The 15,040-nt window shown below is 30.4% G+C and overlaps 2 protein-coding genes across 2 annotated transcripts; one reads left to right on the top strand and one right to left on the bottom strand.

Annotated features, from left to right (window-relative positions):
• The first annotated feature begins 903 nt into the window (after positions 1-903).
• Positions 904-2,602, top strand: LOC133309913 (expansin-A4-like). Its single transcript, XM_061510778.1, has 3 exons — positions 904-1,123; positions 1,690-2,002; positions 2,260-2,602. The coding sequence occupies exons 1-3, from the start codon at positions 904-906 to the stop codon at positions 2,570-2,572; spliced, it is 846 nt and encodes a 281-aa protein (XP_061366762.1). The 3' UTR covers positions 2,573-2,602.
• A 3,154-nt stretch (positions 2,603-5,756) lies between these two features.
• Positions 5,757-8,163, bottom strand: LOC133309912 (uncharacterized). Its single transcript, XM_061510777.1, has 4 exons — positions 7,993-8,163; positions 7,323-7,445; positions 6,493-6,543; positions 5,757-6,418 (listed from the first exon to the last, which is right to left on the bottom strand). Exons 1-4 carry the CDS (start codon positions 8,161-8,163, stop codon positions 6,278-6,280), a joined length of 486 nt encoding a protein of 161 aa, XP_061366761.1. The 3' UTR covers positions 5,757-6,277.
• Positions 8,164-15,040: the final 6,877 nt, after the last annotated feature.

Genomic DNA, 15,040 nt, shown 5'->3' with positions numbered 1-15,040 from the left:
TTTAAATTTTAGTTATTATTCATGATTTTAATTAATATTTAGAAATAAAAGTAAAAGAGAAATTAAAATTTGGAATAGATGATAAGATGAACCATAACATCCTGGAGTCTTGTTGGGAAAATTACACACTCTGGTTATATTGCCTACTCTAGAATGTTGCGACATAATATCCTAATCTTGCTAGTGGAGCCAGCAAAAATGAAGAGGGGTTGATGGATAAAAAAATTTCACGAAATAGTAATTGAATTATTTTTTTCACAAAGTGGATCACATCAAACTTTTAGTCTTTATATATTTCATTCATATTTCTTTATGCACTACTTTGTATATGTCATGTAAGGTTAACAATATACAAAACCTACTACTATCTTACATGAAAAGAAACAAATTAAATAATGGTGCTCATAAGGAAAGAAATAAATGAAAATAATGATGATTAGTTGATTACTGATTTGAAGAGGTGATTGAGGTGTTATTTTGCAAATGTCATCCAATTATACTATAAATATACATTCTTTCACTGCTATCTTAATGTGAACGAAACAAACTAAAATATCTGTGATTACAAAGACACGATTTTTGAAGGAATATATACATCTTCAATAGTAACGGAATAATATAATTACTCATTTACTAGAGAAGGAAAAAGTGGAAGTTCAGGATAAATGGAGAATAAATGCAATTAAATAGGTTTTTTTTCCGCTTCTGTAATTTGAATGAATAATTCACAGAATCGTTAGTATTAATGGAATACTGGAAATATTTTCCATTTGGAGAGGTGATTGCTGTGTCATTTCCAAAAACATTAGACAAAGTAAGAACCTTGGACCTTATATATATATTCGCCAACACCAAGCTACAACATAATCTAGAAGAATACTTCTAATCAAACCTGCAATTCCTATGGCATTTCCTTTGGGAATTCTTTTGTTCTTTCTTATTGCATTGCCAATTTCTGATGTGCATGCAGACATTATCTCCCCGTGGAGATATGAAGCATATAACAATTTTGAAGGAGGTCACAGAGTGGGCGTTACCCGCAAGCATCATCGCCCCAAGTTTAGCCCTAGCCAATGGAAGGAGGCTCATGCTACCTTCTATGAAGGAAACTCCGGAACATTTGGTATGATCAATTTTGAATGCTGATCAATGTATAGTTTTCATTTAATCCATTACATATACTACAAACTTTTTCATCATAATAAAATAGGGGTTTATACCTCTCATGTCACTTCATTCAAAAAACATCTACCGCTCTCACATCGATTCTTGTGCCCAGCTTTTTTTCTTTTTCTTTTTCAAAAAAATAAATGAGACCCCAGCAACTGTTTCTATTGCATAAGATGGTTGTTCTCCTTTGAAAGGAGAAGTTGTTTTTCCAATAAAATATGTTCGTTTCTTATTATTTTTAGGGAAAAGTGTTTATATTTGCTACATTATATAAAGTTATCTCCAGCGACCCTAACACGAGACGTCGTTTTGGGATTTGGATAAAGAGTAATTAGTGTATTTTAGAAATTGTACTTTTCTTTTATATCATGAATTTTATAAAATTATTCAATATTTAAGTCCTAAAATAGCGTTGTTTTAGGGTTGAATGATTATTTTATGTAATTCGAGAAACGTTAATTTTTTTTTATGCATACATGTGTCTTTTACTTACGAAGAAAAAGAATAACTTGATTGCAGGAGGAGCTTGTGGGTATCAAGATGTGGTTAAAGAAGGTTATGGGCTTGACACAACAGCATTGAGCACAGCTTTGTTCAACAACGGCCGGACATGTGGGGCATGTTTTCAGATCAAATGTGTAAACTCTCAATGGTGTAAAGGCCAATCCTCTATTTATGTCACAGCCACCGACCTTTGCCCTCCAAATTATAGTATACCAAGTGACAATGGAGGATGGTGCAACCCACCACGCAAGCACTTTGACTTAGCCATCCCTGCATATCTCAAATTTGCAGAATACAGGGGTGGCATTGTGCCAGTCATATATCGCAGGTTACATATACATGATCTATTTTCATAGGAGAATGATTCGTTTACAAATTTTTTTTTACAAACTATATTAAGTATGACCTGTCATACACTTTTGATTTTAATTAAAGTATGACCGGTCAGACATAATGTAGTTTGTAAAAGTTTATAAATATAACATTTTCCATTTTCATATATATATATATATATTGAAATTAATTTGCATGGTATATATTTGAAATTAATAATGTTTTTTTGTTACAATATATATGTATATGCAGGGTACCATGCAAGAGGGAGGGAGGTATTAGGTTCACCATGAATGGGAATCCTTATTTCAATCTAATAAAAGTGTGGAATGTTGGAGGAGCTGGGGAAATAGTAAGAGTGCAAGTGATGAAGGATGATGGCAAGTTCAAATGGACAGATTTGAGGCGAAATTGGGGTCAGAATTGGGATACAGATGTTAGGTTAGTGGGAGAGAGATTGAGCTTCAGGGTGACAGCAAGTGATGGAAGGTCCAGTGTCTCAAGGCGTGTCGCCCCTAAGTATTGGCAGTTTGGTCAGACCTATGAAGGCAAAAACTTCCCATAAATGCTTCTCTGCAACACCTACATTTGGTGTTTTTCGATTTGTCTCTAGGCATTATGTTGATAATAATATAAATCATCACTTGTCTCGTATGATATCCCTTCAAATAAAATTATTTTTATTTTATTTCTCTAAGTGTTATTGTTTTTTATTTTATCCCTCGGTTCATCCATTATTCGATTAGTTTGATTCAAGTAGTTTAATCCAAGTCTGTTGTAAGAGCAACATAGTTATAATTGAGATTTTACCTAAAAAGGAAAGGAAATAATAAATCGTAAAACATAAAATCATAAAGTCAAAAAAACATAAAACGTAAAAGCGTTAAAAATATTGATCAAAATGTAAAAAGAAAAGAAAAAAGATAAGGTTATATTTACAAATTATTTCGTTTATAATATCTTAACCGTTGATTTTTGTCAATCAACGGTTACTATTTTCGCAAATCAAATTCATTAATTAATTATTATTAAATCAATATTAATATTCACAATTAATTAAAAATCAATATAATAATTGTAAGAGGTTGTAAACGAAAATAGGTTGTGAATTCTTTAAAAAAAAATTGTAAAAATATAAGAATGTATTCATAATTCGAGATCACATGATTTACTATTTTCGCAAATCAAACTCATTAATTAATTACTAATTCGCAATAAATGATAATTGTTGATTGACGGAAATCAACGATTAAGATATGATTATAAGAAATTGTAAACGAAAATTGGTTGTAATTCCTCTAAAAAAATGGTAAAAACATAAAAATGTAGTGATAATTCGAGATCACATGAATAGAAAAATTTGGGGGGAAACGTTTATCCTTTTAAAGGATATAACTTTTAGATATAACTTTGAGCCATCTTAAATCCTAATCATTGATTTCCATCAATCAATAATTATAATTTATTGTGAATTACTAATTAATTAATAAGTATGACCCAATAAATTATAACCATTATTGACAGAAATCAATGATTATAATCTAAAATGACACAAGGTTATATCTTTTAAAAGTACAAATATTTTTTCTCTCGATAAATTCGAACAACCCACAATCCCTTTGTTCGTTCTTTTTTTTTTTTGGAAATTATCCCTTTATTCGTTGATCCACGAGGTGATTGTCGAGTGTTATTTTTTAATTTGAATCAATCTTCTTGTCATAATGCTGCTCGATCATTTTAATAATATCTATCAATTAATGTAATAAATGCAAATAGGAGTTTTTCCTTTTATTTTATCATAAGAACTTAATTAAAGGAAACTATTCGCTTTCTATTTCTTGCATATTAAATTATTTTTAATGTCATATATATAAGTTTCTAATTTAATGGAAAAATATTTATATATTTTGATAGCTTGTTTTACTTTTCACTATTTCAAATTTTCTGTCAATCACACTAAATAATAAATTCAGTATAATCAAACTTATGAATGCGCCCTCTCATATTAGCCTAATACATAAGATTTCTAACTTAAACACCAATTTGTTCCACTAAGAAAAAAGCTTATAATAAACATTTTTAAGTATAAATAAAATTAATTAAAAACATATTTTTATTTTATGATAAACACAATTATATTCTTAGAGAATATAATAAAGAAACAATATTTAAAATTTAAATAATTATAACTTGGGTCAACTTTTTTTTTTTTTTGCTTTAAAAAATCCTTTAAACCAAAGTCTTTGTTTAGTTTTCACCACTTTCACCAAAAAAAGTGTTAAGCTATATAAAACTATCGTTTGAAAAATAAGTTTTAGATTAAATTTTTGCATTTCAATAAATAAAATTATTTCTTGATTTAAGATTTATAAAAAAAATATTGAGATCCCATGTAAGATCAGTGAAAACCATCAATTTTAGAATTATATATCATCTTATTCCCAAAAAAGAATTATAGATCATCTACCAAAGCAGTAACTAGTATGGGTGACAGGCTTGACCAGCTGTATCAATTCTTATTTGTAAAATTTTTAAAAACATACATATTATTTTCTTTAAAAAATGATTATACTTCATAATATATTAATAAATTTAATTCTTTTAAATTAGATTTTGAATTATTATTCTCAAACAAAAATAATTTCTTTCAACATAAGTATGTTAAATTTTATTTTATTTTTGAATTCTAACAAAATATAATTAAATCAGTCCCGGATATTTTGAATTAAACTGTGGACTGAAAATTCGTTTTTGAAAATATAAAATAAATTAATTCAACCATGTTTTTACTACAGGTTTTATTTTTCTCATTTTACAGGAAAAACATTATTGATTCCTACAAAGAGAAAATTTGGGAGAAAAACAAATATAAAGAGAGAGAAAACAATGTCAATAGGCCCCACATCAAATCTTCTAGAGAGAAGGAACCAACAGTGTTTTTCCTATAAAATGGAAAAAATGAAACATTTTTACTATTAACGGTGATAAGATATGGTTGTAAGATGTTGTAAAAAAAAGATTGTAAGTATAACCTTCCTCGTATAAAATATAATAGCAAACGTATTTTTTCACCAAAAAACAATTTAAATTTATTCTTAAAATTTAAGAATTACATAAGTCTATTTATTTTGTTTATTTGTAACAATATCTAGTTATATAAATTGAGTAAAATATTTTTTTTTAAATGGTCATTTAATTTTTTGTAACAAAATAATTATTAACTCATAAAACTGATACGTAGGAGTATATTAATTATTTCTCAAAGAAATTAATCATGTGATGTTACATATAGATAATTAGGGATATATTATTCTCTATCAATCTTCAACTTAGCTCATAATTTCAATTAATATTTACCATTTCTCTCTCTTATTACAATTCTGATTTAACAGTATTAGAAATTGATAGGCATACAAAAAAGATAAATAATATAACCTATCTCGGATAATTAATAGTAATACTAATCACTTTTGAAGCTAATTTACTATACAAATATAAAATATAGATATGGCAGATACAGAAGATCCTCAGCTTTAAATTAAAGAGAAAAAAAACGAAACGAAATTGGACTGATGTCTTGGAGAATATTCATTCTCAAAAGGACAAAAACAATTATCCTGAAACATTTTTGGTAGAACAAAATCTGATAGTGGTCTCATTAGTCATTCAATGAGCACTTCCTATACACATTCTTCATTTCAGTCAGCCAAGCTAGTATATAATTTAACAAATTTCATTCATCAGGGGGAAAAAAAAAATTAGAAGATGGAAACTTGAAACATGAGCATCGGATTACATAACTAGCAAAGGGAACTAAAAGCAAAGGAAAATTTTACTCACAACAGAGGGTAACCAAATTCTGAGAAGAAAGTCGTATTAAATTTATGTAAAATTACTAATGTTTACACATATAGTGACCATATAAAGTAACGCCCTTTTCTGAGCCAACCACATCAGTAATAGTATACTGTGAAAACCTTGCTCTTCAAACGAAGATGTCAACTTTTGACACGAAGATGGGTCGCAGATTGAAACAGCAATCTTCTGGTAAAAGGAATCACATTGACAAGGTCATAATCCTTTTTCTGGCAACCCAACCTCTACTCATCATTTTTCTTATCGTTAAAACGTATATGACTACTTTGATCTGAATCTGCAATGCTTCATCGATCACATATAATTCCAGTCGAGGTCAATTTCTCCGCAGTGATTGAAATACCCAGATCATTAACATAATCCAGCGCATAACCATGTCTAAACATACACGACACTATGTTTTCTTCTTCTTCTTCCGCTTCACTTCTCCAATATCCGACCTTTCTTGTAAACGTTTTGATTGTTGAGCACGTATCTCTAGGAGTTTTGCTCTTGCATCACGAAAAAGTGCATCTGATCTTGAAGCCATCATTTGCTGAAAAGATCAATTCAAAATTGAATCAGCATTTCTATCAAGGGTAAGAGATAGGCAGATTGTTTTATACAAACCTGAATATGATCCATGGCTGCAAGATTAAAACCAAGGATATCTTTCCATCCCTGACACAAAGTTCAGACACCAAGTTGTCAATGACACACTCAAGTTCATCAGTTATTTGTACCGAAAATAGTAGAATAACAGAAATATTTAATTTAGAAATCCTTTTGAGTAGGACTTCTGCTTTACTGTGAAAAATCATTGATTGTACAGAAGTAGCAGCTAGATGATAGCGATATAATAAATTAAATCTAAAATATTATTATCCGAGGACTTACAGGTTCAAATTCATAATAAAAAAAAATTATTTATATTAGGATTGTCACCCATAATCACCAGATATCTTATTCTTACGGAACTGCGTTAACATGCCTAATTTGGAATGACAGCATGCTGTTTGAATACTCTCAAAGTTAGATGCCTACTGGCAATCAAACGTCTACATTATTAAGCATTTCATGCATCTCAAACATGAGAATCAGGGATAATTAAAAAATCATCAAAAGAGTACTTTATGTCAGAAATTTTTTTTAAGGTAAAAGTACTTTTTGTCATTTAATTTTAGCTTGTGTTCCATCTTCACACAAGGTTTATTTGTTCCAATTTTATCCTACATTTCAGTCCAGCATCCTTCACAACATAATATTCTCTGTAAGACTAATATAATTATTATAAAATATTTTGTTACCATAGATTAGTGGTTCTTTTAGGCAGGCTATTTAGGTAGCTCTATACATTAGAATGAACCCATATATAATAATTAAGGTTTAATAATCAATACCAAATATAACGAAGCTTAAATTTTATTTAGAAATACACAAAAAAACCCTAGCACAGTTACCTTCACCCGTTCATAAAAAATGTCACTGAAAACAGTTAAGATAGGTCTGGCAGCTGGAGTGGAGAGCAGCTGATTGTAATGTGTCTGCAACAGCAATGTACCAATCCTGCAAACAAGCTCAACCTGCAATTGGAAGATATCAAGAAAACAGAAATGCTCGTAAATCACTCATTAAATCTCAACTAGAAAGGGTGGGGGGATGGACACAATCTTTATACGCAGTCTTACTATTACTATTGCATATTTGCAAAAATACTGTTTCCGAATTTGAACCTGTAACCTTTTGGTCACAAAGGAACAACTTCACCACTACTCCAGGCAAAGCATAAATGCTCATAACTTGCAAAAATTAATATTTAAGGCTGAAAGTAAATTTTTATACATCTGTGATTGTTATTTTGATTATTATTATGGCTGATATAAAGAGATCTTATTTGTCTAATCCACTACATAGGAAAGGAAGAACATGCAGATACATGTGAAAAAGAAGAGAAATAATGAGGAAAAGAAGCATAAAAGAGATTAACAAATACAACTTCTTTGGTACATAAACAAATACATACATACAATTATTTTTATGAAAGAAGAAATGTTATTAGAAAGAATGAAGGATAATAAAGAGAAAGAGGATAAATTTCTTCAGACCAAGAGCAAAAAGAAGAAAAGAGACAAACAACAATATTTTGGTGCAGAGGCCCTGCCGCACGTGCCAAACTCCGATCTTCTCGAGGGCCGGAGACAGAAAGTCCTTGCCGGAGCTGTCGTATGCAATGTTCGATTCCACCGACGCTATCACTCCGAACGACGACGCCGGTTCGTATCGGAGGTAGGCCTTCACCATGGTTGCTGTGACTAAGAGGTTTAAGGGCACACGGGGTTTATGGAGCTTTTTCCTTCTTTTCTCCTTTTTCTTTTTCTTTTTCTTTTTTGATTGTCATGGAGCTTCCTAAACATTGGACCTGGTTTCGGCCCAAAAGAAGTTGGGTTTTATGGTATTCATGTAATTTTGGGTAAAACAAATGACTTCAAATAATTAATAAGGGGGAAGAGAATGAAATTCAAACATAAATAAGGAACTCATCATTGGATTGGTTAAACAAATGACTTCAAATAATTAATATGGACTAATTAGAAGTTCGGGACAAATTTAAATTTATGATTAAAGTTTTAAACCTCCAACAATAATAATATTTTGGAAAGAATCAAATATATACTCAGCTCTCGTACATCAACCCAACTACCATTTGACACTTCTCTTTTTAAAACTAGTTCTCTTTTCTTTCTTATTTCTCCCATCCTTTCATTATCTACTAAACCTTAGCTTGTGTTGGTTTTTTATTTATTTATTTAATATAAAGTTAAGTTAGTGTTATTAAACTCATATCAGCCATTCACTCGGTAAATAAATCAATGATTCAATTAGTGAATCACTTTTAATTATTATTATTTTTAAAATACACTTGATTTAAATATAATATTAAAATATATAATAAATATAATAATAAGCACCAACCATTTTTGTATGTTTTCTTTATCAGGACACGTGTTGGAATTCTTCTTCAATTTTCAATCCCGTTTTAAAAAACGATGACTTATACTTTCATTATAAAAAATCAACGGCCCTTTCCATTGAAATCATGGATCCTTATTTAATGCTTTGGGATAACATCAATATTGAAGGAGTATATTTTGACATAGTATTTGTTTTGTGTGTTCTTGTCCCTATCAGGGATTTCTCCCACGGAGAACCAACCAAACTAGCATAAATGTGAGTTGCACCACGCACGGGTAGGGGCGGGAGATGATGTCAATTCAAAGAGATTATGAGTGATGGGCATAAGACAAATGGGGAAATTAACGCCTGAATACTATTTTTAAAAATAGCTTTTTGATTTTCAGTATAAAAAAATAAACTCATTTTATAAAGGGAGGTTATACTTATTATCTTTTTTTCTTACTACCAAATCTTAACCGTTGATTTCTGTCAATCTAACGGTTATAATTTATTGGGTCACACTTATTAATTAATTATTAAATTTCAATAAATTATAAAGGTTTATTTTGTAAAAAAAAAAATTAAAAATTGTAAGTGTTATTTTGTTTTTAGAATTAAACTTGGAGAACATATTTCAGTTATTTTTATTTTGTGTTTTGTTTTTTAATTTTCAAAATAAAAAATAAAAAAATATTTATTTCTATGACTATTCTATAAAATAGTTTTTAAAAAAAAATCAGAACACAATCAAACAAACCCTTAGCCAAACATTGAACAAAATACAAACGAACAAATGAAACATCTCCAAACTTTTTTTGGGGGAAAAAAGATATGAACAAAATAGCAAGTGGGTGGGGGAAGAAAACTTAGCTACACGGTTGGGAGTTGGTCACTGGGACCTCGTAACTGAAGGGACCATCTTGATATGTAGAGGTAAGGACATTAAAATTAATGTCAGAGTGTGAAACATAATTGAATTTCTTTTAAGGTGTGGATGGCAATCTTTTCGGAATTATTTTTTTTTATTTTCGGGAATAGAAATAGATAGAAAACTCGTTTGATAAAATCAGTTTATTTTTTGTTTTATATGTGAACTGGTTTAATTTTTGTGCTGGAGAACAGAAAAAAGAATAAAAAAATTTCTATTTTTTGTTTCCGAGTACAAAATAAAAAACACTTGTCTCTCTCAATCACTCTCCACCACTACCATCGCCACCATCATTGCAGTCACTTCCGTCGCCACCACCACCACCATGCCGCCACTACCACTACCACCACCACTACTCCACCACTATCACCACCACGATGCCACCACAATTACCGCCACCATCACCACTACTGTCACCAACCACCACAGCCACCAACGATTGTCGCTGTAGCCATTGCCATCATCATCACCACCACCATTACCACCACCGCCACACCATCACCATCGCCACTACCGCCACCACACCACCATGTCACTGCCACGCCATCACCTTTGTCACCACAATCGCCACTACCACCAACACACCACCATGCCACCGCTACCACCACTACCATCACCACATCACCGTCACCACCACTACCACCACCACCGTCACTAACCACCACTACTATCACAGCAGCCACTACTGTCACCACCATAACCACTACTACAATCACCACGCCACCGCCACCAACCACAACCAGAATCATCACAGCCACTGTCGTCACCACCACCACTATGTCGTTGTCATGCCACCACCATCGCCACCACTACCACCATCAACACGCCATCGTCACCATTATTGTCGCCGCCACCACCGCCACCACCACACCTTATGAAAAGGAAAGTGATGGTCTGAAAATTTTATGCTTAATGAAAATTATTTTTTATTATATTATTTGTTGTGCTATCAAAAGCATTTCTCATTCTCAGAATAAAAATAGAAAACGTTATCAAACACATTTTTTTTTCTCAAAAAAGCTGTTTCAAGGCATAGAAATATAAAGGAATTGTTTCTTTTTAGAAATAGTGCCAGGAAACAGAATGATTGTCATGCACACCCTTAGCAAATGAATAAACTCGGCCTCTCCATCTTATGATCGGTTTGACATCGTTTATTTTAATTAAGTAATGACTATTGATTATTATCTATAATCAAACCGGAGTGGATATCTCATATGATATTTAATATAAGGGTAATATAAATATCATGTAACAGGAACCCAAAACTATTTTCCTGCACAAACAATGCAAACGTGGGGTCCACCATTTTTCTTTTCTCTTTTTTTCTATCATTTTCTCTCTCTTCACTTTTGTTTCTGTAGGAAAATTAGCTAGGGTCATGTGACATAATACTTCTATAACCCTTAATATAAGAGCTTTATTAATCTCATGCAATAGAAGAAAAATTCTCTCACGTTATAAAGATAATCATGTGTGGGACTCACCCACTTATAAAAAATAATACAAAAATTGATGTATTACTTTCTTATAACATAAGAGTATATCTTCCCTTAATAAAATCATGTAAAGTACCTCTTTGATGTTAAATCATATGTAGTTCTACCTTTTTTTCAATCAAAGCTTAAATTTTTTAACAATTATATTTATTAATTCAAAATTGTGTTTCTTAAAACTATTTTTTATTTATTTATTGTTTAAAATTTTAAATACATACAACAATTCTAAGATTTTTTTTAAGTTTGTAGTACCAAGCATATAAAATAATTGAAAAAAATTTGTTTAACCTAATCTATCATTCAACCAACTCTCTTCAAAGTTTAAGTGTACAATGCATGTGGCTATTTTTTTATTTTTTTTATTACCTTGTATTTTTTTATTAAAAGAATGAAGCAACAAAGGATCAAACTCTATAGCATTTGATTAAAAGTTCTAATATCCTATTACGTAATTAACTCTCCAAATAACTTAATCTGTTGAGAGAATGCATATGAATGATTTTATTTTATTTCTTAAAATAATATACTAGAGAAAGACAAATTTGAAAAGATCTAGTGCAATATTAAAAGAATTAACAAATATTTTATAAGCTATATAATTATGAAAAAGACCTTAGCCACATCACTCATGTATATTAAATGTAATTTTGACATTATATTAATATTTTATATTTAGATAAAATTTAAATTAAATTAAATAATAGTTAATAAAAATAATTTAAATTATAATATATATATATATATATATTAATAAGGAAAACCTAAAAAGTATTTTTAAGAAAAATATAAAAATTATTTTAATAATATTTAAAAAAAAGTAAAAAATGATTTTTTTTTTAATGTGAAATTAAATCATTTCAAATAACATGTATTTTAATTTAATGTATCGGAGTCAATAATTTTATTAAAATGAGTTTTGAAAGTGAAAAAAAAAACAAGACGTCAATAGCATTTAGAAAGAATATACGTCTAAATGCATTATTTTATATTATTTCTCAATATTCTCTTCTAATGCCTAGTTAATAATAATCTCAACTTGCTTTAGTAAACCATTACTTGTTTTGACCTTATCACAGGACACTTTCAAACTGATCATGATAATTGATCGCTAGCCTAATTTAATACCTTAATTACATTTGCCTTTGCTTCTTCTTTTTTGATATGTGTGAAAATTGAACACATAATCTAATATAAATTACCAAAACTGTCGTCACTAAACCACTCCCATGGCTTCATTTGTCTTTGCTCCTCCACTACATATTATGTGACCTTCATCATGTTTTTTCTGTCCTTAGTTATGAGATCAGTTTAATTACCCTTTAGTAGTCATTCTAGTATTAGTAATGTTCAAGTTTGGACTAACAAGTACATGTAGATTTTTTTGTAACAAAGTAGGAATTCTGACCTGTGCTTCAGGGCATTTTTCGTCACAGCAAAGTGTCAAGGATTTGTCATCCACAGAGAAAAAAAGGTAATCATCCTTACAATAACAAAATTTTGCAACTCATTTGTGTACAAAGTGAAAACATGGTCAGCATTTTTTTTCGGACACTTTTTTCCTAATCCTCCTATCAAACATGGTCATATTTTTCCTATCCTATTTTTCTGGCCAATTTTTTTTTACCCCTTTACGAAACAGCCCCTAAATGGCTGCTTTTTCTCACTCTCTGAACCTTTTATAAAAGTTTGCAGTTACTGTATAGCTATTGAGACGTCATGATCACTCTACCGATAGCTATCTAGTTGGAGTTTCAAATGCCAATAGTCCAATGCTACGAAAACTTGATGCTAATTGATCGTGATCATTGTCATCCACTTGAGAAATTCACACGACAGACTACAATTGTATAATTAACTAGATTATTATTAGATTGATCACGTAGCTTATCAAGATTAGAGCTAGAAAGGCTCTGTTTTAAAGTGTTTTGGTTTTTTTGTTTTGAAAACTATTTTATAAAATAATTTTTAAGAGTTGAATTTCAGAGCTAGAAAAGAAAAAATTCTGTTAGGTAAATTAATTTTGAAAAGAACTTTAAAAATTATAAAACAAAAAAACTTGTTTGTTATATGTATTTTAAGAATATGTTTTTAATGTAAAAAAGCAAAAAATCTATTTAATTGATATACTCAAACAAATTGCGATAAACGAATGTTGAAACCTGATATATGAGAGTGATTTATTATTTATAATTGTGCCATTAATGAAAACAACTTGTTCTCCGTCTTTTCATTATTTTAAGAATAAAAACTCAAAACAAAAACAAAAACAAAAACATCTATGAGGTGTTCTGTAATTTCAGTTCTAAAAGTTAAAAAAAAATACTATTTTGAGAATAAGTTTCAGAAAATAACATTTATCAAACACGTTACTTTTATACTTTTTTTTTTAAATTTTAAAAACTGTTTTCTAAAACAGATATCAAACAGGCCCTAAGTAAACTCTTCGCGGACATCCAATTAAAGAAGTTCCCATCGTGGCAAAGTGACTCGTAACTAGCAATAAATAATATTAGATTAACAATAGAGATAATCCTCCATATGTATTTTGGTTCGATCGAGAATAAGTGTGTAAATCCAAAGCGACCCTAGTTCAAAAAAGCCAATGGTTTGTATTATCTGGCTAGTGGTATTTACAAGAGAATCGTATACGGAACCAAGTGACAAGTACCATGGAGGCATAAATAGAGATGGCCACCATACTTTTCCTTTTCATGTCCTTTTCTTTATTTCCCAACACACCACAAACGTTTAAAATATGATTTAAAGAAAGAAAAAACATGTGTTATTTTAAATGACATAAGTTATGTTATTTCATAAACACAAAAAAGTGAGACTCACTTCTTCTTCTTTTTGTGTTTTTTTTTTTCAGTGGGACTCACTTTTTTGTATCTATGAATTGACACTATTTTTTATTTTTTTACTTTATGCTTATTTAATTCAAGTGGGGGCAGTAGGGTTCGAATTCGTGACCTTATAGTCACTAAAGCTCTGATACCATGTAAATAATCAATTCAACCCAAAACTTTAAGGTATTGAGTGATGGCCTTTTAATGATTTATATTATTATCTAATAGTGTTGGAGTTAAATATCAAAGAAGAAGAGAAGGAGAACAAGGTAAAGCCATCGTAAATGAAGCAAAGCAGGAAAGGAGCCACGTCAGATATACTAGCCATGTCAGCCCATCACTTACAGCTGATCCCACGTGAACATGCTTATGATAGTTAGAAAGTTAAAGCTGTTGAAATATCTGTTAGTTTGTTATAGCTTAGACACTTAACATTAACTTGTATATATGTATGTAATAGTAACTGAGATTAATACAGGATTCATTTTTCCCTTCTCAAGAATATGGAGTTCAGTATTCTCCCTTTCTTTCACTCCCTTGTGTGTTTGTAAGTTGGTATCAGAGATTCGTCTCTGGTATCCATTCCTCCACTACAACTCTTGCTTTTTCTTCATCTGAAAATTTCTCTTCCTTACGTCAACAATGGCGGATACTATTCCATAATATCTTACCAATCCTGGTCATCCTTTCTTTTCACATCCAAACAAGAATCCATCAATTGTTCTCGTTACACCTTCACTCAACGGAAGGAACTACCATACCTGGACTCAGGTAATGAGTATGGCGTTACTGTCCAAGAACAAGCTTGGATTTGTTGACGACACCATCCAATGTTGTTAAAACGTAGAGTCTATGTAGAAACGGTAAGGGTGAGCAAAAACGTAAAGTCGCAAAACATAAGAGTTTACCAACGTACCAAATATAAAAATATATGTCCAACATATATAAAA

This window comes from Gastrolobium bilobum, unplaced genomic scaffold (genome assembly GCF_033153095.1).
Source record: "Gastrolobium bilobum isolate Gb01-03AN ecotype WA unplaced genomic scaffold, APGP_CSIRO_Gbil_v1 utg6679, whole genome shotgun sequence".
NCBI lineage: Eukaryota > Viridiplantae > Streptophyta > Magnoliopsida > Fabales > Fabaceae > Gastrolobium > Gastrolobium bilobum.
The sequence above is the reverse complement of the archived record's forward strand: the minus strand, read 5'-3'. Positions and strand labels throughout refer to the sequence as shown.